The 25,236-nt window shown below is 47.9% G+C and overlaps 1 protein-coding gene across 1 annotated transcript; it reads right to left on the bottom strand.

Moving 5' to 3' along the window:
* Positions 1-5,748: 5,748 nt before the first annotated feature.
* Positions 5,749-24,852, bottom strand: LOC144094372 (uncharacterized). Its single transcript, XM_077628351.1, has 6 exons — positions 24,766-24,852; positions 21,096-21,141; positions 17,414-17,520; positions 16,541-16,621; positions 6,606-6,800; positions 5,749-6,110 (listed from the first exon to the last, which is right to left on the bottom strand). Exons 1-6 carry the CDS (start codon positions 24,773-24,775, stop codon positions 5,899-5,901), a joined length of 651 nt encoding a protein of 216 aa, XP_077484477.1. The 5' UTR covers positions 24,776-24,852; the 3' UTR covers positions 5,749-5,898.
* Between the last annotated feature and the right edge of the window lie 384 nt (positions 24,853-25,236).

Below are 25,236 nucleotides of genomic sequence, written 5' to 3'. Positions count from 1 at the left end.
TTATGGCTAACACATGTCGGAACACAGAGTCCACTTAAAACATCGGCAAGCCTGAGGAATGTCAGTATGCAGATATTTTTAGAAACATAACTTCGTGCAGCAGTACTCAAGCTATTGTTAACAGTGGTCGGTAATGGCAGCGAGTGGTAGCAGAAGTGAATAATCTCTCGAAGCTAAACACTGGCTCCAGGTCAGAGCACAAGCAAGCTCTGTAATTCAAGTCACATAAAAGAGGAATAAAGTCAGTGTTTCTGAAGGTCTCCTGCCTCAATATGAGCCAGAAGCAATGAAATTTAGCGCCTATTTTGGATCCGACTTCATTTTATATAACCCTCCATATACGAAGTCTTCTGTTGCGGGCCTATTGAAAAGGAATGGTTTGTAAGCTGCCTTAGTGTTGGTAGAATCTCCAGTGCAAGCTCGGTTTTTGTAACTGCTAGAAATCCCCGTTCTTCCTGTCGACCATTCAATCAGTTTTTATTGCTATGTTGAGAGATGTAGAATCTGCAAACATGTACCGACAAAATACACAGCATATCAAGTAGGTTGTACCAATGTTTTCAGAAAAAGCAAGCATGAGGAGAAGCGCAGTCAGTCGCATGAGTAAGAAGCGAAGTTGTGAGCAATAATAAAAATTCGCGGTATACGGAAGAAGCACACGAATGATTACATGGAACATTAATACAGTTTGATAGGGCGCTTAGGAAGCCAATATGAATTCAAAATAGAACAGCACAAACTGGAAGCAATTTTCTAGTTGTCAGCAAGTAAAGCAAACTGAGTTTGGTATTTATCGCTCTGGGAGCCGTATGTAAGGACCTATTGATTACTCACCTCTAACGCATCCTAGGCGACGGAAATATACAATATTCCGTATCCACGTTATGATGCGGTTAGTCACACTTATACGAATGGCATACTAGGACGTTCACCTGGGCTATCCAGGTCCGCTAAGCTTTAGCCCCGCTCTCAGCGTGCGGACAATTTTCAATTGGGTGAGATTTCCTCAGGACGTGGCGCGCGCGATTAACAAGTCTGCGACCTCAACGGGAGCCGAGAATGGTAAGAGAGCGGGAAAAAGAAGAGGCATTCCATCAATTTTACCTTTCAACGTGGGTCTCCGTCTTTTCCTAAATGCATTCCATTATTGAATTTAGCAGCCTAAAATTGCCTCTAATCAGAGCACGCTTCCAGTTAGATCGAGCAAGAAAGCAAAACGTCAAGACTGAGAAGAGTGTAAAAGGAGGCACAGGCTATAGGGGGAATCTTCGGAACGGAGAAAGACAAATGAGGCAAACTGTCTAGCCAATCTCCTTCGTCATATATTTTCGCTCGCGCCAAACTCAATTACAAGAGAAATATTTAGTTTTTCTTATTCGGTTCCGCACATTACTTACGCTTTGAAATTTTACGCCGTTTTTCTCCTTTCTGTGGCTGAAACGAAGAAACTCGTTCTCATTAGCGGGCCAGAGGCGAAAGTATGCGTTTTCCGCATAGGTCTTATACGTTGCCTCACTCGTTAGTCGCTCTATTACCTCAAACTTAATTATAGATTCGAGAGCTGCACCTTTACGTCTTAAGTCGGCACGGCGAAAACTTGAGCGGATGCAAGTGAATAGAAAGACGTTAAAACGAAAAAAAAAGGTAAGCGTCATACAGTTAGACGGGCTGATAAGTTTTTGTTGCGAGATTTTCTGTCTAGTGCGCAGACTGGAGAAATCAAACAAACAATGCCGGAACGGAAAAAGCAAATGTACTGCATTATCAACTGCGACACAGTGCTTGCCTTTTGCTATACCTTCTTAGGTAAGTTGTAGAAATTGTCTCCAAGAAAGAAACAAAGAAAGAAAGAAAAAGAAAGAGAAAGAGAGAAGAACGAGAGAAATTGAAAGAAAGAAATAAAGCAAGAAAGTGAGAAACAAAGGAAATCGAAAGAAAGAAGGAAATAAGAAAGCAAGCAAGAAAGTAAGAAGGAAAGGAAGGAAGTGAGAAAGAAAGAAAGACAGAAAGAACAAAAGAAAGAAAAGAAGAAAGAAAGAAAGAAAGAAGGAAAGAAAGAAAGAAAGAAAGAAAGAAAGAAAGAAAGAAAGAAAGAAAGAAAGAAAGAAAGAAAGAAAGAAAGAAAGAAAGAAAGAAAGAAAGAAAGAAACTTGGGAACAAGTTACCAATACACGATAACCTCCCAACCTTTCCTTTTTCCTTCCTTCTATTCGTGGCCGGTGGAGAGTCTTTTCATACAAACTTCTGCACGCAGCAGGTATGCTGCGATACCTGTAATGAATTATGGAATTATGATTAACATACTGGTAAAGATTCTGGCTCTTTGAAATTTATTGGCCTGACAAAAACAAGGAATGCTTCACATGTAGTATTCGCCAGTACAGTTGGTGTGCCCGGTCTACCTGCACAACCTATAGGAACTACCTTGGCGTACCGATGATATCACCAGGCACCATGGGTACTAAAAGGATCGTGAACATAAGGCATAGTTTAAGAAAAGAAACCCGAAACCACCAATAAATACGAAAAATAGAGAACACGGACTACAGCGCAAGCCAAATAGCCTTGCATCATAAACTACTCAATGTTGCAATTGTTAACAAATATGTCATCATCATCATCAGAATTTCGCCATCTTAATCACTGGAGTTGACTCCACTGCGCGGCAAAGGAACAAAATTTTATTCACTTAGCTCTTTCAAATTTAGACGGGCTATGAAACTAGAGGCACGTGGCGAAAATTTCTGAAAATACCGGCTCGTTCCGACACTGAGCCCATTAAAAAATGCGTTTAACGTTTGTGAAAATATGGGGGGTAGGGGTCGTCAGCCTTCCGCCCCCGCACTCCTACTCTGCGGATGCAGCGTTCCCGCTCGCTAACCGCGGAGGGGTTCGTGCTCGCGGGAACAAAAGGAAGGGACGACAAAGCGTGAATACTCATATGCTATATATTACACTTGCAATTAATACACAGAGCGGGCCATACTAGCTACACAACATCAACGAGGCATTCCTCGGAAATAGAAGGCTACGTAAGAAGGACTTCCGACTTACCGGCTGGGGCAGGGGCGCGACTTCGGAGGTATCGGCGGCGAACATTTGTATGCGCCGATAATGGCGGCCGGGTCTTCCCGTGCGCGCCGCATTCTTTGGGCAGACCCATCCCCGAGCATTTACTGGGGAAGGTGCCGAGAGCGCGCTTTTGCCGCGCTCTCTTCGCTTCCTGGAACCAGAAGTCCAGCGGCAAGGCACAACGGATCTCCGTGCGCCTGCCGCGAAGGATGACGAGAGCATGCGGCTGCAACCGGCCTTGACGCTGGCCGGATCCTGAAGAGACCCTCCCCGGTTCCGCGGAATTTCGCGTAACCTTCAAGGTGGCGCTACCGTCGCTGTTTTCGCTTCCCCCATGAGGGAGAATTTCCTCCTCTCCCAGCCGGTGCTGTCCTGACGCACGATGGTGATGATGCGCCGCATCGAAATGGAGGGGGGAAACAAGTTCTCCGCACATTGAAATCATTTGTGTAGCACCCCTTCGAAATAGTCTCCCTTGCAGTCAATACAAAGCTTCCAACGCTTCTTGAGGTCTTTAAAACAGATGGAAAACGCTTCTTTTGGCAGGGCTGTAGCTCCTTTGTCGTGACGTCTTGAATGGCCTCCACGCTCCCCATTCAGAGACCTTTCAGGGCTCTCTTCACACGAAGAAACAGGAAAAAATCGCATGGGGGAGGTCAGCCGAGTATGGCGGATGGGGAAGTACAGTAATGCTGTGCTTGCCAAGACATTTTGAAACGCTGAGAATAGTGTGCGGCCTGGCGTTGTCGTGGAGAAAGCTCCATTGTCCAGATGCCCATAAGTCAGGGCGTCGGCGTCGCAGTGCATCACGCACGTGTTGGAGCCCGCGGATATAAAACTCCTGATTAACCGTCTGTCCCTGTGGGACGAACTCGTGGTGTATGACACCTCTGGTATAAAAAAAAAAAACTATCAGCATCGTCTTTGTTTTGGTCTTCTGTCGCCGCATCTTTCTCGACGACGGAGAGCTTGTGGACCGCCATTCGGCGCTCTGCCTCTTTGTTTGAGGATCGTATTGAAAACACCATGTTTCGTCTTCAGCAATGATGCTCTCGACGAATGCAGCATACTTCTCTGCCTCGGAGAGCAATTCAGCGCTCACTGATGCCTGCGTGTCTTTCTGGTCCTGTGTGAGGGATTGCGGCACAGGTCTGGCATTCAGCTTTCGTTCCCCCAAGTTCTCCCGCAAAATTTGGTTGCATGTTGTCTTACTAATGTCAAAAGCGTCTGATAGCATGCGGACTGTAATGGTGCGGTCTTGCTGTACGATTTCTCTGATCCGAGCGACGTTGTTTTCATTCCGTGAGGTTGAAGGGCGCCCCTGCGTCGTGTCGTCTTCCACCGATGTTCTCCCAGAAACTAACCTCTTGGACCACTCGAAAACACACACCCGCAATAATGTCTCGTTGCCGTAAGCGTCACGAAGGAGCTCATACGTCTGTGTGGCTGTCTTTGCAAGCTTCAGAGTTTTATGTTCGCACGCTGTTCGAGGTGAACGTTCATCTCTCCACATTCGCTCAGAGTAGAATGCGCAGACCACTAGTGGCAACGTACTTTTTACATGTTGTGCCATCTAGCGGCTGCCACAGCAATTAACATAAATAGCTCACGTTAGCCTGAAAAGATGGCGCTACACATGCACTCCAACATTTGTTTTGGGAAATCATTTTGGGAAATCATAAGTCAGTCTCGAAACTTTACGGACAAAACTTGTAACTAACATAAATATAGCACTTACGCTATATGTCATGCTGTTTATGGATGCTTAAAAACAGATAAATGTACTAGTGACACCACGTACAGCTGTTTTGCAGGCGTAATCATTGACAGCAATAAATTAAGTGAACAGCACTTCTGCACTCCATGGGACCAACCGGGCGGTTCTCTCAAGTACACTACAAAGAATCTTAGAGACAGTGATAAGAAAACGAATATCGATCGCTAGTGACACAGCTCGCTAACCTTTCATCCTCACAATAGTTTTTTTCTTTTGTTCGCCTTATAGTGAATTACCTAGTACGCGCTAAGTGGCCCTTAAATTTTACAATTAAAGGTTTTGAAATTTAAAAACAAACCACATATGCCATCTTTCCTACGGATTTCCTACCATCTTTCCTACCTACCGAAGCACTCTACTTTTATCCTTCTTTTTGCGTGAAGGTCAATCAAACTGCAGCCGTCGATCACGGGCACCTCAGACCGTCTCAAACACCTTTTTATTTTAACGGCCATGGTCCAGATAACTAGCCATGCGAAATGAAAGAAACGAAATTGCGAAATCACGCCATTTCAAGTTAAGCTATCAAGAGCTGATTCTGAAAATGAGATCAACTAAAAAGACTCCTGCGCAGCAGCATATAATCCTTATTTCCATTGCGCCACACGCACGCACGTCCCATTGAGCGGAAGAAGAACCCTCATTAGAAAGCGGGGTCCTTTCACGACGCCACCTACCCGAACACACCTCGAAGCACGTGACTAGAAAGCGTCTGGAACACAAGGAAGGCTGTGGGCATCAAGTTTTGGTTGCTCTGTGAACGATCACAGCACCACCTGCACAGCGCAGGTTCCTTATAGCTGAAAGCGGTACTAAAAAAAAGACAGCATGGACATCGCGGTTGGCTAGCTTCTTTGCATTCATTTTTTATTTAAGTGCAGCAGTAAGTCGAAGGACGATGTGGGCTAGCATGAACAAAAGAAATCGAAATTTCTCCAAGCTTTCGCATGAGATTCGCTAATGTCAAGACAAGCGGCAAGCATGCGTCCGGCAGTGGACGGCGACGCGCACCACGCACGTGCAGTCGCAGTTATGCAGTTCATCCAGCGCTAGTGCGCCAGGCACCTCTTGAAGCAGTCTTCGAAACTAGGGAAGGCCCTGAACACGCACACGTCCGTCCAACGCCGGCAGCGGTGCCGAAGCGGGTCGTAGAACCACCAGAGACGCGCGGCTGCCCGGCGATCCTTTGGCGCCGGCAGCGCGCACTCGCTGTCTGGCGGCAGCTGTACCAGGGGCTCCAAACAGCGCCGCGCTGGAGGAACTGTTGAAATCAAGACGACGAAAAGCGAAAGAATCGTTTGAGAAAAGGTCGCAAGGAAAATGTAAACTGTGGTGCTGCAGTTGACAAAGGTGCACTGTTCAAGAAGGTACGCATACAGAAAGCGAAGCAAGCCCGAGGTCTGATGAGATAAGGCGTGCACACCGTGCTGTGCTCCGAAATCTCGCACACCAAAGTGCTTTCCGAGTAACAGGGATTATTAGTGATTACCACGCTGTAAAGATATGCTTGCAATAGCTGCACGCAATCGCTGCCGCCACGGGACCGCAGGCTATGCTTATAAAATGCAGGGGCACAGTGCCACGGAATAGATCGTCACATTTGGGGCGATACCTATTCCGCGAACGACTGTTTCCAATCAACTTCAGATGCGCTCATGTGTTTGAATGACTATCAGTGCGTGTCTACTAAAATCGCTTGAAGAGTTCGCGACTGATATCCTGTGCAACGTGCAGATGCACAATGCCGGAACCTCACCGCGGTGGCAATGGCGGCGGCAGAGAGCAAGGTCTGCGAAGTGTGCGGGCGACCGCCAGGGGCACTGGGCTCCAGAGTCCCACTCGAAGCAGCCCGGCCCGAAGCGCGTCTGGAGGAAGAACCATGATTCCGCGTCCGGCTCTCGCCACGAGTCCAGCTTCGCTGAGCACTTGAAAAACTTGGGCGCCGGGCATTCTGTTTGACCACAGAAAAAGCGGGAACAAGTTTTCTCTTCGCGACACTCCTGCACCATTTTGACGAGCAAATTTCGACAATTTCCGAGAGTTCTAGGTCCAAAGCAGGATACTACAGCTATCTGTTGGATGTCGAGGTTCTTTATTTTCGCATTAAACATCAACTGAACTTTATTGCGCGGACGCACGGTAGAAGCGCCCGCCGGGAGACTGCTAACCTTCACAACCGATAACACTTTAACAGCAGCGCCGAAATTAAGTGCGAGATGAAATTGAAGGACAGAGGAAAGCAAGCAAAGAAATGACCGAATAAAGAGTCGTCAAATGCTATTATCATGTATGGGATAAGGATAGGATGAAACAATATATTTGAGTTGTTGGCACAGAGAGAGAGAGCAAACACTTATTAAGCTTATAGAGAGGATAAGCCGTCGCATATGGTGAATGCCGACATCTTCTTGGTCCGCATTTCTAGTACTGGATGCCGCAAGATCACGCCGCCTCGCGAGCCCGGCGTGCGAGGGCAACTTGTGCCGTCGCACTCGAGCACTCAAGGAAGAAGGTCACCCAAGCCTCTTTAGTGGGGGTGGAATGGGGAGGGAAGTTGGCACTGTGTTGACAGGCCCACACAATGCCTACCATAAACATCATGATAAGAGTTAACAAGCATTAAGATTTAGACCCCGCCAAAGTGCCTTAGTGGCGTTGGAGTTCGGCTCCTCATCCCTAAGTTGTGAGTTCGATCCCGACCGCGGCGGCCGAATTTCGACGGAGGCGAAATAGCCAGTGTGCTGTGTGTTGTAAGCGCGCTCTAAAACCTCGTAGGTGGTCTATATTATTTCTGAGCCCTTCAGTACGGCGTATCTCATAGTCTAGGTCCCTTCGGGGCCTTAACGCTCCCCATATCGACAAACAAAGCCATCAGTATTCAGATTTAGAGGTGCTATAACCTAACTGCATCTTCCTTATCCTTGATATTTTATTGTAGTACACCCCAGACATGCTAATATAATTATTTCGGCAAGAGACATTACTGTTTCTTGCGTACTAATAACCTTTTAACCCGGGACAAAGAACCTCGTTGAACAATATCTCCATACCGCGTTCATTTTTCATGCATAAAGCGTTTCTCTTAGTAAAAGATAACGCTCTCTCTGCATATTTTTTTCCTTCGCACCGTTCTGCAATCTTCATTGTAAAAAGTGTAGTGGCATGATAAAATAAAAGCGGAATGACTGTACAACCATCGTCAACAGCTTAGAAAGCACTCAGCCCTCAGCACTCAGCAGTCAAGTATAAGCTTCATAGCAATCAAGCGAACTTGAGCGAGCTTGCTTGAGTCTACGACTATCAGCAGTAGCGCAAATCTGTTTTGCCTTCCTCAGAAATAGCAAAATTTCCATGTTCTGTGCGTCTTCTTTTCAAGTGGTAGGCATAAACCCGTGGGGTACCTGGGCTGTCCTCAGCTATCTTTATCTCATCGATGTCCTAAGCGCCTCGTGGCCATCTCTTTAGACAACTCAAACTTGGCCCCTTGCCGGAGATAATTCCAGGATACTTATTGTCTATAAAAAGCGAATGCATCCAGGTAATCGTTGGTTGCGCCCACGCCTTACTTTCGGTCGTTGCCAGGTGACCAACCTCGGGAAATTTCTGGCAGAGCATCGCACGCTCCAGCGTGGACCTTCGTACCATCGTCAATAACTATAGCCTCAGGGATCGCGCGAATGCGCGGAGTTCTCAATAGCCTCAAACAGCTATTGCAGTGCGTCATAATAAAGTCACTTGCAAGACAGTTTAGAGAGACTGAATATCAGCGCACCTTATTTCTACTCCGAAGGCATGATGTGCGCTCTTTTTAAATGTTAACGAACCGCGCTTGTATTTCTTATCCGGCAGACAATATTTTGTTTCTTTTTTGTGTCTTCACGTTTCAGTTGTTCTCCTCACTTTTCATTTGACGTTCGCTTTACAACGAGTTTCGGTTTTAAGAAATTGACTGAAGAGGTTCGAACATTGTTAACGAAGGAGTGTAACACGTAAAAAACGCGCTCACAATCAACTTAGTCGCATATTACTAGACAGTTTTAGCAGAGCGTATTTGCGCTTCCGCTCCGCTCAGCCGGCAAGCGGGAACGCTACTGCGCATGCGCCAAGCGCTCAGACGGGAGCGCGCGAGCGAACCGGCACTTCCGCTCCGCTCGTACGCAGTGCTAGCGGAGCTCGGAACGGCGCGACGAGCGTGGCTCGCGCAAATCCTTCTGGTCTCGCGCTTGCTTGATAGTTCAACATGGTGGCCGGTTCAACAGATGCTGTCGCATGTGCCGCAACCCCTGCAGAATGCACACGCGTCTCTAGCCGCAAACCTAGAAGAAAGAGGTTGCGCGATGATGAAGATTTGTGACTTTTGCGCGAGATGGTTCCGGTAAACCCATTCAACAACCTCTGCGTTTGGAAGCAAATGCGCAGAAATAAGAAAATTAACAAACGTATGTCCAAAAACAACGTGTCTTTCACTGCACATTTTAGAAAATGTTCACGAGCAAAAATATTCCTTTGAAGTGCGGCAGAAAAAAAAAGCTGTTTTTTTATTGTCTGCTTCAACTTTTAATCCCCAGGGAGCTCTTCGTGGAGTTCGCCTGTCTGCCTCCGCTTAGCTAAAAAGCTGTTTTACAGCCAACGCTCAGGTAAGGCTGAGCGGGTACCGTGAGCGGAGCGGAGACACAAATACGCTCTGCTAAAACTATCTACTGTTCTATCAATCGCAAGGTGTCCGATGGCTGAAACAAGAGACGGCCCCTCATTTCGGACGGGCGCGCCGTTCTGTTAGAACGTTGCCAGCTATGGCGCAAGCGGTGCCGTAACATCGTACTTGGAGCGCGCTCTGTCGTCTGAAGGAAGTCCGTGACAGCTGACGATGACGAGTGACAAAGCGTTTGGAAGCGGCCATAGCACTCGAAGTGCGTAGCCAGCAAAAAATGCTGCCTTCTTCGTAAGGTAGTAAAGTTAAATACATCGCATGCTTTCTCCAGACATTCATACTCAAACATGCCGTAGAAATGCGCAGTGCTCGCGCGGCCAAATCGATTGAGGTGTCCGTCTCTCCGCCTGAGCCACCACCGGAAACGAGCAAGCGCTGCAGTCTCTAGACTGACCTTCTCCACGACCGCTCTAGACCTTTTGATGCCGTCCTCTGACCTAACCTGCCTTTTTTGTATCCGTGCTTTTCTTTAACATCCCAGTTCGCAGAATTTGCTCGTGAATATTAGTTTTTTTTTTCTTCCGTAAGGTTCATGACTTCGGCCAGAGACAAGGCTCATGTTCTGATGGTACTGCGTTCGCTATGTCTCGTTATGTTCCTATGTTTTTCTGAATTCTCATGAATGCCGTTGTTTGTTTTCTCCCGTTTAATTTTTTCCACTCTATTGCCTTTCTCTTTATTTCTTTTAAATTTATTGGTTTCTGTCGGTTCTAGTTGAATAAGTACCGCAACACTCAGATGGAGACTCGCATCTGTCCGAGACGCAGTGCAATCTTGAAACGAGGATCGATGGCGGACGTCAATAGGTGTGCACGAAGGAGATGAAGCGTGTGCGGAACTGCGACAGATTCATGGGAGCTCAACGGGCTTTCAGTCTTGTGTGAACGTCCCCTCGAATATAGGGATTGTCTTCTGAAGACACTTTCTTGAAGCAAAGGTTTATGCTGAACAATCACAGCTGAATAAAATATTATGTCTTGCCTAATTACTGCAAAGATTCCCTGAAGCTCTAATTTTATTCCAGTCACTTAATCAGAGCTATTTAGATGAAAAAAACTGGCTGTGGCTTAACTTGGTTAACCCTGGAATTCAGCCAAAAGCAAGCACGCTTGCTTTGCGTCTGAGACTCGTCCATGACAGCTCCGCTACACGGTCGCGACAGCCGTTCTATATATATATATATATATATATATATATATATATATATATATATATATATATATATATATATATATATATATATATATATATATATATATATATATATATATATATATAGTGTCAAGGCGTTTATTTGAAGCACAGGTCGGTTGGTCTTGGTTGTCCGGCGACACGACGGGCACACTCACAGGCGTTGTTCGAAAAACCCAGCTGCACTTCGTCTGCTTCTTCGTTGTCCCGCTTGAACTCGTCCGCTTCTTCGCTGCGCTGCGCCTGTCGGTCCCATTACAATTACTCTCCCTCCGAAAAAGGAGCCATCCTGGCGACTTACGGAGAGGAGAGGATGGGCGGGTCATAGTAAGGCTTGAGGCGCTCAACGTGCACAGTTTCGCGCCCCCGGCGACGGTGGTCCGAAGAGGGAACGAGCGGCTCAACGATATAAGTCACCGGAGAAGTTTGGTGGACAACCCGGTAAGGTCCGTGAAAGCGAGACAGTAGTTTCGTGGCGAGGCCGGGAGTGGAGGAAGGCACCCAGAGCCAAACGAGGGCGCCAGATGGGTATGACGCTGGAGGGTCCGGGGAATCCCGACGGTGCTTCTGATCCCATTGTTGCTGTGTGGTGAAAGAGCGGGCAAGTTGCCGGCATTCTTCGGCATACAGGTGAGATTCGGAGAGTAAGGTGGTCTCGGAAGGGTCAGGGTGATAAGGAAGGATGGTGTCCATGGTGGACGTAGGCTCCCGGCCATATAAGAGGAAGAAAGGAGAAAACCCCGTTGTTGTCTGAGTAGCTGTGTTATACGCGTACGTGACGAACGGGAGCACGTGATCCCAGTTGGAGTGGGCGGTGTCAACGTACATTGCGAGCATGTCACTCAGAGTGCGGTTGAACCGCTCAGTCATGCCGTTGGTCTGGGGGTGATAGGCGCTGGTGTAGCGATGAACGATTTGGCATTGCTTGAGCAGGGCCTCGACGGCGTCCGAGAGAAAAACACGGCCGCGGTCACTTAGAAGTTCTTTCGGGGCGCCGTGACGAAGAACAAGACTGTGTAGAATGAAGTGAGCGACATCGTTTGCGGTAGCAGATTTGAGAGCCGACGTTTCGACGTAACGGGTGAGATGGTCAACGGCAACGATGATCCACCGATTATTAGCCGAAGTAGTTGGAAGCGGGCCACAAAGATCAATGCCGACACGGTCAAAGGGACGGCCAGGGCAAGGTAACGGCTGCAAAGGAGCGGCGGCGGGGTGGGGAGGTTTCTTGCGACGTTGGCAGGCGGTGCACGACCGAATGTACTGACGTATGTAGCGGTACATACCTCGCCAGTAGAATCGCTGACGAAGGCGAACATATGTTTTCAGTACACCGGCGTGGCCGCATTGTGGAGCGGAGTGAAAAGAGGCACAGATTGTAGCACGGAGGTGTCGAGGGATGACCAACAGCCACTTCCGGCCGTCGGGGAGGTAATTACGGCGGTATAAGAGGCCATCACGAACGGCGAAGTGGTGGGCTTGGCGTCGAAGGGTCCGGGTCGAAGGATGCGGCGAGGGAGTGTTCAGGAAGTTTAGCAGCGAGGTGATCCAAGGATCCTTCAATTGTTCGGAGAGCATATCAGGGATGTTGAACGAAGAGAATTCGTAGGCACAGACGAGGGCAGAGGTTGACTCGCATGGGAGTGGTGAACGAGAAAGGGCGTCGGCGTCCGAGTGCTTGCGGCCGGAGCGATAAATGACGTGTATATCAAACTCCTGGAGACGTAAAGCCCAGCGGGCGAGTCGGCCAGAAGGATCTTTGAGGGAGGATAGCCAGCATAGGGCGTGGTGGTCTGTGACGACATAGAAGGGCCGGCCGTAAATGTAAGGGCGGAACTTGGCAATTGCCCAAATGATGGCGAGACATTCTTTTTCTGTAACAGAATAGTTTGATTCCGCCTTGGTGAGGGCGCGGCTGGCGTAAGCGACGACGTATTCCGGATACCCAGGCTTTCGCTGGGCAAGAACTGCGCCCAAGCCCACACCGCTCGCGTCAGTGTGAACTTCTGTCGGACAGGCGGGATCAAAATGGCGAAGGATGGGGGGAGAGACCAGCAGGCGGCGTAAAGTGCTGAACGCGGTATCGCAGGCGGGGGACCAAGACGAAAGGTTCGGGCTGCCGGCAAGAAGCTGCGTTAAAGGGGCGATGATACTGGCGAAATTTCGGATGAAGCGGCGAAAATATGAGCATAAGCCTATAAAACTGCGAAGTTCTTTTAAGGTGGTCGGTTTGGGGAAGTCAGCGACGGCGCGAAGTTTGGCAGGGTCAGGAAGAACGCCGTCTTTGGAGATGACATGGCCTAATATTGTGAGCTGCGTTGCACCGAAGTAACATTTTTTCAAGTTTAGTTGGAGGCCGGCGTCAGTAAGGCTAGTGAGTACGCGCTGAAGGCGGTGCAGATGGGAAGGAAAATCTTTGGAAAAAACGACAATGTCATCTAAGTAACACAGACAAGTTTCCCATTTGAGGCCGCTGAGAATAGTGTCCATCATCCTTTCGAATGTGGCTGGAGCATTGCAGAGGCCGAATGGCATCACATTGAACTCATACAAGCCGTCTGGGGTGACGAAAGCGGTTTTCAGCCTGTCGTTCGCCGCCATCGGGACCTGCCAGTAACCGGAGCGTAAGTCGAGGGATGAAAAATACTCCGCTCCCTGCAAGCAATCCAGTGCGTCGTCGATTCGGGGTAGAGGATAAACATCCTTGCGTGTGATCTTGTTGAGACGGCGGTAGTCCACACAGAACCTGATGGAGCCATCTTTTTTCGTCACCAAGACAACAGGAGAGGCCCAAGGGCTGTGAGAAGGCTGTATTATGCCGCGCCGAAGCATGTCGTCAACATTGTCACGGATGACGCGGCGCTCGCTCGGCGAGACTCGGTACGGTCGCTGACGCAAGGGAGCGTGGGTACCAGTGTCAATTGTGTGAGAGACGGCCAATGCGCGCCCCAAGGAGGGCTGGGAAAGGTCGAAAGAGTTGCGGAAGCGGCAGAGAAGTTCCAAGAGTTGGTCACGGTAAGCGGATGGAAGATCGGGAGCGATGTTACGATGAAAGACGTCGATGGAAATCGGATCGGGCGCTGTCGCACAACAGGCTAAGGCAGTAACTGGGGAGCAGGCACGGGTATCGGAGAACTCGGAAGCAAAAGCAGGGTCCAGTTCTTCAATAGAGCCGAGGCATTCGCCGCGAAGAACAAACGACGGGTAAGAAAATCGGTTGGTGACATAGATGGCGCAGTGGCCATCGGAAATCGAGACAACGGCGAATGGAATGAGGAGGCGCTGATGGCGAGTGGGTGCTGCGGTAGGTGTGAAAAGAACAGGGCCGCTGAGGAAAGAGTCGGGGCGGAGCGGAACGAGGGCTGAAGAGGAGGGAGGTATGTCGGTGTCGGCAGCTACAAGAAGCTTAGCGGAGCGCACAGGTAGGTCACACAACGAAACATCACACAGGGGAGAAAGCTCAAGTTCCGCACGGGCACAATCAATCACTGCACGGTGGGTCGAGAGGAAATCGCAGCCGAGGATTACATCGTGAGAGCAGGCGGTCAGCACAACAAACTCGATGGTATAGGCGACGTCGTTGATAGAAACGCGGACCGTGCAGGCTGCGATGGGGTGGATGCGCTGAGAGGTGGCCGTACGTAGTGAAAAGTCAGACAGCGGCGTTGTCACCTTACGAAGTTTGCGGCGAAGAGCATCACTAATTACTGACACTGCAGCACCCGTGTCGACGAGCGCGAGAACGGGGACGCCTTCAACAGACACCTCAATCACGTTAGCAGGAGAACACGGAGGACTTAAAAAGTTGGCAAAACACGCAGTTCTTGCCTCCTGAACTGCGGCAGTCAGTTTTCCTCTGGGAGAGGGTCCGGGCGGCGGAGCATCGGAGAAATGGAACGTCGACGAGGGGAAGGCGAGCGACGAGTAGGGTACTGGGAGCGATGTGTAGAGGAGGCAGAAGAGACATTAGGCAAGGGCGGCCCGGAATCGTAGCGGAAATTGCGCATGAAATCGCCAGAACGAGGAGATCGCTGACGGCAAAAGCGTGCGACATGGCCCGGAAGACCGCAGGAATAGCATATCGGTCGATTGTCCTCGGTACGCCAGGGATTCGTAGGGTTTCGGCGGGGTCGACGAACCGGGACCTGCGGCGGGGGTATAGACGGCGGTGGAGCATAAAAGGCCGGGCTGCTAGGGTAGGCGGCAGAGGTGGGCGAGCGCCGTGTACCGGTGACTGCTTCAGCATAGGTGAGCGGCGCTGCCACAGGAGGAGGTGGGGGACTGGATGGCAGAACTGCAGCGACCTGCTCCTGAATAACACGACAGATAGTGGGCGTGAGAGATGGCGCCAGGTCGTGCGGAGGGCAGACGGGGTCGGGAATGTGATGCAGCAGAGAAAGCTGGCGAGCGATCTCTTCGCGGATGAAATCTTTAACCTGCTGCATGAACAGGGACTGCTCAGCAGACGAGCCACCAAGGGCCAAGCCAGCAAGACCCCCCGCAGGCGCGCCAGACTGCCGCGTAGATGCGCGTTGCTTGCGGAGTTCGTCGAAGCTTTGGCACAGCTGGATGACGGTAGCGACGGAGGTGGGGTTCTTCGCCAGCAGCATCTGGAAAGCGTCATCGGCTATGCCTTTAAGTATGTGGTTGACTTTATCCCCTTCGGACATGGAGGGGTTGACACGCTTGCACAGGTCAACGATGTCCTCGATGTAGCTTGTGAACGTCTCGGAAGGGAGCTGAGATCGAGCACGAAGACGTTGCTCGGCGCGAAGCTTCCGGACGGCGGGGCGGCCGAAAACGTCGGCGAAGCTTGTTTTAAAGGACGACCAGGTGGGAAGGTCGGCCTCATGGTTGCGAAACCATAGGTTGGCAACGTCCGTTAGATAGAATAGGACGTTGCTAAGTTTCACGGAATCGTCCCACCGATTGTAAGTGCTGATGCGCTCATAGGAGGCCAGCCAATCGTCGACGTCTTGGTCATCGGTGCCACTAAATGGAGAAGGGTCACGCTGGCGCTGCACCCCGTGACAGAGTACGGTGGCAGGGAGGGGCTGCGATGGTTCACTCGGACCTTCCGGCATGGTGGCGGAGACGAGGAGCGTTCCACTTCGAAGTTCCAGGATGAGGACCGGGACGGGAACCGAGGCACCTCCACCAAGTGTCAAGGCGTTTATTTGAAGCACAGGTCGGTTGGTCTTGGTTGTCCGGCGACACGACGGGCACACTCACAGGCGTTGTTCGAAAAACCCAGCTGCACTTCGTCTGCTTCTTCGTTGTCCCGCTTGAACTCGTCCGCTTCTTCGCTGCGCTGCGCCTGTCGGTCCCATTACAATATATATATATATATAAATATATATATATATATATATATATATATATATATATATATATATATATATATATATATATATATATATATATATATATACACACCCACACGACCACGTGGCTATGACGTGGTATCACATGGTCTTACGACATTCCCATCGAATGTCATCGCGTGGCTTAACATCGCCCCATAGGATGTTCTCTAGGTCAAAGATCAACCTAAAGGTCACCCAATGTCAAAGGTCAACTAAAGTTCATGGGTCAAGGTCAGGGGTCAAGGGTTCGACATCATAACCGTACCACATATGGTCATACACGGCTAACGTCGTTGGGCTGACGGTCGTTCAAGGTAATTCTCCGGCCTACGCAACGACTGCTTTAGCTATTGTAGTGAAGCTTTTCGCTTCAAAAGAAAACGAATGACTACGAAGTTTTCAAGAAACCAGTCTTGGACTCACTCTGCCAAGGCCACACCATGGACCGGACCGACAAGCTCGCGTTGCTGCGAGGCATGCTGGCGATGTAGTTGCCGCTGTCGTCTGTGGTAAAGAGGAGGCAGAGAAAGAGGCGCGTCAATTTCAGCATGTCCAACCACTGCAGATCACCGCGTACGCTAGCGATTCGGATCCACCCAGCATGCATGAATAAGGAAGGAGTCTACATAGCGGGCAGTAAGGGCCCTAACACAACCGAGGTGTTGAGGGACAAATATATCATTTTACACCCTCTTCTGCAGCACAATCACAAAGTACTTCACTAAAAGACCCCCGTAAAATGGCAGGTGAGTGTAAAATCAGCTTCATTGAACCAGGTAATGTCTGTCCTCTGTGAAGGCCGGGAAAACACATGAGGTCTGTACGAGTTGAGTGTGCGTTTATGTTCTAACAAAATTCGTACCTAGTACACAAGGAAACGTTTCGTACCCAAACCCAGAGCCCTCCCGTCAGTTCGGTAAGATAGCATTTTAAGTACTTTGCCAGTATTACGGATGCAACGCCTAACCCTTGTTTCTGCTTTTAACCTGTAAGTTGTCGTGACCGCGAATGGCAGTAAATAAGCTTTACCGCTGCAGATATGCCAAACAGCCTGCCGTTGGATTTTCTCTACGAAAGTCCGCGCCCCTCTGAGTCTTTCCTTGACAGGCGCTAGGAAGATTAGCGCTTTGACTCATCGCCACACGTCACATTCGTAGGGACGGTCTCGATATTGGTCGCGGGGAGTGAAAGAAGAGGAACGGGCATAGCGCGAAGCGTCATACCAAGCGACGCAAGTGGGAATTGATTTTAAGAGCTGGTGTTAAAGCAGGTGCCAGCGGTACCATGTTTACGCACTCAGGGATGCGTAAGCGATGTACATAAGCAGGACGCCTAGGCTGCCTCCTAAGGACACCATGCCCACCACCATCATGAGTACACATTGCTCCACTTTCTCCCGGATCCTGCCAACAAAAGAAAAGGGAAGGAAAAAGAGGCTATTTTTCTCAGCAAAGAACTCCCGAACGTTACGGGACGTGCAGTCGCGAGTAAAAAAGATTAGCACAATGGCGTCACTGAAGCAGCGAATATCGCACCGCGCGGCTGGCGCAGCGGCGTGCTTTGCGAACACACTCGGCACTTTTGTTATGGGCGTGTTCGTGACCACAGCGCCGAGCGGTGCTATCTGCCGCTTTGGTGGCACGTGCTATCTTTTTTACTCGCGACTGTGCACGTGGCAGAAGCACGAGTTATCGAGCGCACAAACCGGTCAAAATGCCTAAGAGTTCCAACTGACCTTTTTCTCAAGCATGTACTAGAGTGTCAAGTATGCGAAGAAGAAAAAGAATACTTAAAAAAAATCTATACCTACCAGAAGCCAGCGTTTTTTTGTTATGTTACTGGGACATTTTCTTTTTGCATATCCTTTGCAGCAGTCCTTTAAGATATTCGCAATAAGAAATTGTATTTCTATCTTGGCAACACTTGCGGTGCAAATGGTCGACATAAACCGCAATTACTTTTCACCCCGTGTACTGTCAGTGAGAGCGACTGCATTTTCTGCCGCTGGAGTATGACCCTCTAGTAACGTTATTAGCGTGAAAGAAAAGTAAAAGCTAAGGGAAAGTGATTTCTGTTCGACACGATAGATTTTGGCTCTTTTCTTGGTGTGACGCTCGATTCACATTTAAAATTTAACTTTCACACTAACTCTATTTGCAAAAAAGTTGCACTTGGTATATGTATACTAATTAGAACGCGTTATTATTTTCAACAACGCATTCTTCGCTCACTTTATTATGCATTCATTCATAGCCACCTCAATTACTGTTTATCATCGTGGGGTAACACGTATTATAGCCGTCTTTCTTCTTTATGTCATCTTCAAAATCAATCTTTTAGAAAAACGACATTCAGCTCATACACCACATACAGTGCTCCCTTTTACAGCAGGCTCAATATCTTACCTCTCCTTTGTTCACTCCAACTGAAACTAGGTTTATTGATTTATCGCGCCCGTCGCAATAGCACTACTGTCCCTATCTTTACAGCTTTCTGCTTGTCTAACGTCAATAATACTAGATTCGCAGAACAACATAAACTCCTGATTCTGGAAGTCAAAACTAATTATGGCAAATAGTCGGCTTTATCTTCAGCAATCACTATCTGGAACTCGTTACCCGCAATCATCAAATCATTCCGTACCGAAGCACAATTCCATCAAAACTTAAAATAACTATGTACTGCTTATTTGCCTTCAATTGCCACGCCAATTAACCCTGTAATTATTGTGTAAGACTTTATTGCTTGAGTGCTTGTACTATGTTCTCTTTTTGTGTTTGTAAAATGTGTTTTTAAAATTTAGCATGATTAAACTGTTTGTTTTGATTATTAATTTCCACCGCACCTATTTTCCGCTATGTAGCTGCTATCTGCCATATGTTTATCTTGCTTCATATATACAATTATATCAGGAGGTCCTCTTGACAGTTTCCACTTTGGGACCTCATTCTGTAATAATTAATTTATGTACTTCTTACCTGTACTTCTTTTTTCAATAAAACTGTTCAAACCGTTCTCTTCACAGCCTCTTTGCGATACTGGTCGCGCCATCTGTGGGTTACGAAAGGAAATATACCTACGGCTCTGCGGACAATGAAAAACGGAACAATTTCCGTCGCTGTATAGCGCCTGAAACGTTTTCACCTTTCTTTTTCAACAGGAGTGCTGAAGTTAGGGACTTAGCAAAATGACAGATCTTAGGGTAATATTATGTGAATCCGGGTTAGAAATGTTCGCAGCGCGAAATAAACTGGGACGCCGACAGCCTACAGACACGATAATGCGAGCGCTGCACAGAGGTCAGTGTAGAAGAAATGCATGCGAAAGCTGTACAAACATCTGTGCTTTTGCATAGCATTTCTTCTACACTGGGCTCTGTGCAGGGCTCGTCCTGTTCGTATTCGTGCCCTGTCTGCGTCCCCGCTCATTTAGCACTGCGATCATTTTTCTAAGTTAGGGGCCTCGTTTCCCGAATCCGAGCCATAAGCTACAACGGTGCACTGCGATCGAGCCACTCTCCAAACCATTAGCGTCAATCTCGAAGGTGCGCGGTGGTGGCCGTTAGCTGCAGCACGCAAGTGCCCTTCAACTATCTTTTCGGGCGGATTTATTTCATGGGCAAGCGAATCTCAAGCGTGTACTTTATTCCTTTCTTTTCCTTTCCTTCTTGCTGTTCGCAAAAGCGACATGATTCTCTATTGATTGTGTTATTCTGCATTCATCACAGACGGCACAGTTCATGAAACTTGGAGATTAAGGTCAAGCTGCTTAGCATTTCCAGGGGAAAATATTTTTTTTTGTAGGGTGTTCGTTCACATGAGTAGTACTGCGACAATGCGAGAAATGCATATGATCGCACGTGACACAAGACTATTTTTCTAGGTTGCCTTCTTTGCAATAATGTCAAAAATGAATTGGACGTGCGTCATGAAAGAGCTGTTGTCCAAGATAGAGGAGACCTCTTGGCTACCTGAAAAAGCCTCTACATTACGCCTCTAGGAATTTGGGCTGATTTGCCCGAAAGAATCAGAACTGGGACTAGCAGTACGACTGTCCACAACTATGTGTTCCGTCCGCAGCACAAAACTTTTTTTTTTTCATTTTTTCAGAATCCTGTGTTACATCATGGCTGCACACACCTTTGGAGGATCCAGCGACAGCAAATACAGGTCGCTTTAACGCGTTAACCAAGCAGTTTATAGGAAGATAATCTGTTCAATTTTCAGAACATAATCCGCGTCTGAGCAGCCACCCCTAATACGTTTCGAATACGCCAGTTTTGAAGTCTAGGACACAGCTAACGGCTGCTGAACAAATGGCTACGGCAGGGATGTGGGAAAGCAAGCACACTCGAGGGTGCCTCAGTAGACGCACGACATTTCTCTGCTGTAATCCCTGACAGTTACCTACTTTATCTGTGAGATAGCATACCTGCGCCGAAGTTTGAAATACCTACTGTCCGTTATGATCCAAGTTATTAAAAGTGACTTGTGCAACTTTCTCAGGAAAAAAATAAAAACAGAAAAAAGTGGGCTGCCCGCGCATATATAGGAGTGATGTACATGAATGAAAAACTAGCTCTTATTGATACTTTTAATGTCTATATACTCCTCACTGAGAAAGCGCTGTCGCCTATTGATGCGCGATATTGAAGTGCAGAATATAGAATATAAAGATAGTAGTAGGAAGACTGACGTTAAATAAACAATTAAAGGCTGGTTCTTTAATTTGTTAGTAATTTTTGATTGGGCTAAATTGTAATTAAATTAAAGATATATTAAAATAAGCATTTTACGTATATAGCCATTCTTTGAGGGAGGAAGCTGATTGCATGGGCATGACGTCTTTCACCTAGATGCAGAGTAGCTTAAAAGCCAATACTTTCAATTGTTACTCGTTGACAGGCGGTGGCCAGCCTTCGAATATCACAGGATTTTAGTAAAACAGCTGTACGTCATATGAAACTCTGAATGCTTACAACTCGGACTCATCTCCGGCGGGATAGAAGCGAAGCGAGATGCCATCTGAAATAAGCGAATAAGCAAAAAATGTCAAATATGAGAAGCATGGCAAGGAACAAGCTATGAAGAAGTTTCTAACGTTACAACGATGACGACAACTACAGCAGGAAAATAATAGTAATGACAATAATAAGAATTATTATTACTTCCAACGTCTTTAATTACAATTGCTGCGTGAAGCGCGAAACAAAGTGGCACCTGTGTGGAGTGCTATGCGTGTGATGCAATTTTCGATTATGTGCAGTTTGAGGCTCGGCCTGATATTATTACTCTACAGTAATGTATCACAAGCACTAAACGATCACATCCAGCCTACCGAACAGTTTGTTGTAGTTGTAGGTGACGAGACGCAGCCTGACGCCGAGCCGGTACAGCATGTCCGATGATATCGCACGAATTTAATCGACTATTAAACACTTCATGTTTCGCAGTGCAAACCGAAAAGAAATCAGATCGCTATCGCATATCCATTCATAGCTGCGCTCGCGCAACTCGAACCCCGAGTGCTCTGTGGTGACTGCCAGCGAAACGACGGCAGCCTCTCCTGTCGTGGCGCATGCAAAGTACGTACGCGATGAAATGTTGACCATGTTGCAGCAGCGGTTGTACACGACTATTGAAAGTCGAAATAAAGAAGTCTTGAGCGACACTAGATCCTTCGCTTGAGTGCGCCGCGAAACCATATTGCGCACAGCGCTACCTAGCAGGCGCGCTATGAACCTGCTTCACGAAGTACGCGTGTGTCCCCGTTGGATGGCCTCCCAGAAACAGGTCCCGCTGTAATAATAAACTGTAGATGCTTATCAAGTCCGCTCCAGCACGAATGCCTGTGTATACACACGGCGTGGCGCATTCAGCCTCTGTGGCCGGTGGAGAAGCGGTGAGGAAGAGGGCAAACATGTCCACGACAAAGTTAAGAAAATAACCTATAGACATAATTACACCGTCGCAGAATCCGGTAACAGACACGAACTTTGAGGCCTTGCATAGCACCGTAACCTGCGACTTCCCTGCACTATGCCCTGCTTTCCCCAAGCGCATCACAATGTGATCAAATGCCCCCGGTGACGGTTGCATCAGCTGTCTTCCCGGTGGCCCGCTCAAGGCTGTGGCCGGGCGCTGGGATTTCGCTGAGCGTCCTTTGAAGCCGGATGCATTAGGAGGCGTCCCCTCGCTACGAGATGCACGTCTTGGCGTCGCCTCGCGCCTAGGAGAGGCTGGCGCATTCGGATGTTTGCTACTAAGGATGCTAACAGGAAGTGCTAATAAAGACATTTATGGCTGAGGCTTCGAGTTGCATTATCAAACGAAAGATCATCGGTACGTCGCAGACAGGCAAGAATCAAAACTGCCCATATCTTAGTTATAAATAAAAGGTCCTCTTGTGTAAAGATATCAACAGAAAAGGGATGCAGAAAGATCACGCTGACCCACACAATCAAAATGTGATTATTAGGGCATAATGGTGCAGGCATATCTGCCACTTAAAGGGGGTGATGGCGGTGGTGGTTGTTGTATACGCACTATTATTTTACTGTGAAGTGTTGCGAGGCCAGCACAGGCCACGCGGCGAGGAGATAAAATTGATTCGTGCAGCCAAGGTTCCTGTATTCGTGAAGCTACCGCCGGAGTTAGTGCTTGTTACTACTCCATGCGCGTGACTCGACCGCGTGTCTGCGTCGGAAGCCGCGATCGTTATTTGACTGTTATACATACACGGAAGAAAACTCTCTTTGTGTCTGTAGTCGCATGGTTGTCGTCGAAATAAACGGTTGCACTCCGGCTGCGTCTTCGTTCTTAACAGTGGTGTTTATGTACAGGCGGGAATAGCTTTCAGTGGTCTCTCGGCAATTGCTCCACCTAAATAGATTAATTGGATGAACGTTGATGTAACTCTACAGACCGTTCCAACGGCCTACGCAGGTGTCAAAACACCTGATTTTTAATTGCTACGAACAACTGCACAGAGATCGCGCTATCGCCTCCACCATGCTTGCGCCATGTGCACACAACAGGCAGGCGACCAACACAGGGTCGCCCAGAGAGAGCTTGTTGGAAACTTTTATGTGGCGACAGGCTCTAAACAACGCTGTGCCCCACTGTTATGGTGCTTGAAGCGAAAAGCTATGCGTACTACATTATTAAAGCGTCATAAAGTTTGAGTTTCTCCAAGTATGTCATGTGTATATTAATGCGAAATCACTGTATGTCCGATTCGCACAAAAGCCGCCGTCCGTCGCCGTCCATGGCACGAAATTACTCAGTGACGAACGACATCAGCAGTGGGCAAAGAGATACTGACATTGACAGCAAATATGAAAAAATAAAATTTCTTCCGAAGGCGCGGGGAATTCCATCAAGGACATTCAGATCGCGAGGTGATCACGCAGGCCGTAGGCCACAACACCGCGTTTACTTTTTGGCGAATAAAGGTGAACCTAGTCTATGCGTTTTCTTATAACTGTATGCTAATGCATATGAGTGTCATTATAAAGGAAGGAATGTTATATTGAACCTCACAACAGAGCTCACGATGACACAATGCTTTCGCATTCAAAGCACATAAGCAGTCTTAAGTGCCCTCCGCAATTTCTTTCAAATTCTGAATTGGAACATAAAATAACGGAGGGCAGTTAAGAAATCTTACGTGCTTTGAATGCGAAATCATTGTGTCATCGTGAGCTCTGTTGTGAGGTTCAATATAAGATTCCCTAATTTCTAATGAAACACCAATACATTAGCATACAGTTATAATAAAACGCATACACTAGGTTCACCTTTATGCGCCAAAAAGTAAACGCGCTGTTGTGGCCTACGGGCTGCGTGATCGGAAGAAATCTTATTTTCCTTCTTGGTCGTAGACGTCACTATCTTCTACGCTACTGATGACGTCATGCGAGAGCATGTTGACGTCACTGAGGAATTTCGTGCGATGGGCGGCGACGGAGGCCTTTGTGCTAATGGATTATGTAACGCTTTCTTATTAATAACACGAGAAGTACTGCACACTCGCTGCATTTCGCCATGGTAGCGTCAGAGTTGTGACTATCCTGAACTGCCTCATAACTTCATGATTGAAAGAACAGCCTGCTAGACAGTTGCATGTGACGAAACCACTGGCAAACAGGACGAACAAATCTCAAAACGTAGGCATAAATAAGGCTATAAACGAGCGTTGACGTATTATCGGCTCTAAAAGTTTGTGGTACGAAATATTTGTCGAAAATGCAAATAGTCATGCCTCTTGGGAAAGGACGCTGCAAATGGTAGCTACTCAGATGCTATTTGTGCGACTACACCAATCAAGGAAGATTCCTGAGGGTGCGCGAGGCTGCGGATCTTTCATGAATCCGATACGCAAAAATTTTTCGGTGCTAAGTGTATACAAACATTAGCAACAACGCTTTTCGACGGAGCGCAAAAATGGTAGTGATGTCAATATAAGCACCGCGCATAGGCGCTTAAAGAAATGTTATCACTGATCCTGACGTTACCTACTCGTGCATGTTAAACTGTTGCCCCAAGCAGGTTCGTAATACTCGTTAGGAGTTTGGAGGCAACCCCTCCTTAAAAACAGTGCGCTGCCTGTAAATGAGGCTCTTTGTTTTCAATAGGCAGAGTACTTACGCCAATCCATGGCAGAAACGAGCAACGCTGAAACTAAACCGTCACGCAAAAACTGTCCTTGAGTTCTGACACTTTATCTTCTTTTCTTTCCCGCCCAATGATTCGTGCTCGCGGCTCGACACTAACCGCACAAAAATCCACTCCCCGTCGTGAATAAGGAATCATGAAGCTAAGTAACAAAAATTTCCTTCATGCATAAATGAAAAAAAAAAATGCTCGGAGTAGAAAAGACCGCAGATCGCTTGCAACTATGGGAATCGTATAGCTGCCTTCCGGTAGATCCTGCACAGAAGTAGAGTAAGTCCACTCTGTGGACAGAGAAAACTAGGACGGTGATCATCGAAACTGGGAAGCCCTGATATCATCGTACCGAAAGACAAAAGTTGTGAGGTGAAAAATGTGTGAAGGGACGCTTAGCTCGTTTGCGAAGATCCAATTACGAATCGTTTCGTATTAAGCCTTCGTAATTAT

This window comes from Amblyomma americanum, chromosome 1 (assembly GCF_052857255.1).
Source record: "Amblyomma americanum isolate KBUSLIRL-KWMA chromosome 1, ASM5285725v1, whole genome shotgun sequence".
NCBI classification, from domain to species: Eukaryota; Metazoa; Arthropoda; class Arachnida; order Ixodida; family Ixodidae; genus Amblyomma; species Amblyomma americanum.
This window is presented reverse-complemented; position numbering and strand designations above follow the sequence as displayed.

What these genes read in the sequence shown, in the direction of transcription:
- LOC144094372 (XM_077628351.1), bottom strand. An exon ending in GCCGGAGATGAGTCCGAGTT is followed by an intron (nt 17,521 to 21,095) that starts GTAAGCATTCAG and finishes TTTTGTTGGCAG; the next exon opens with GATCCGGGAGAAAGTGGAGC. An exon ending in CCGCCGCCATTGCCACCGCG is followed by an intron (nt 6,111 to 6,605) that starts GTGAGGTTCCGG and finishes TGATTTCAACAG; the next exon opens with TTCCTCCAGCGCGGCGCTGT.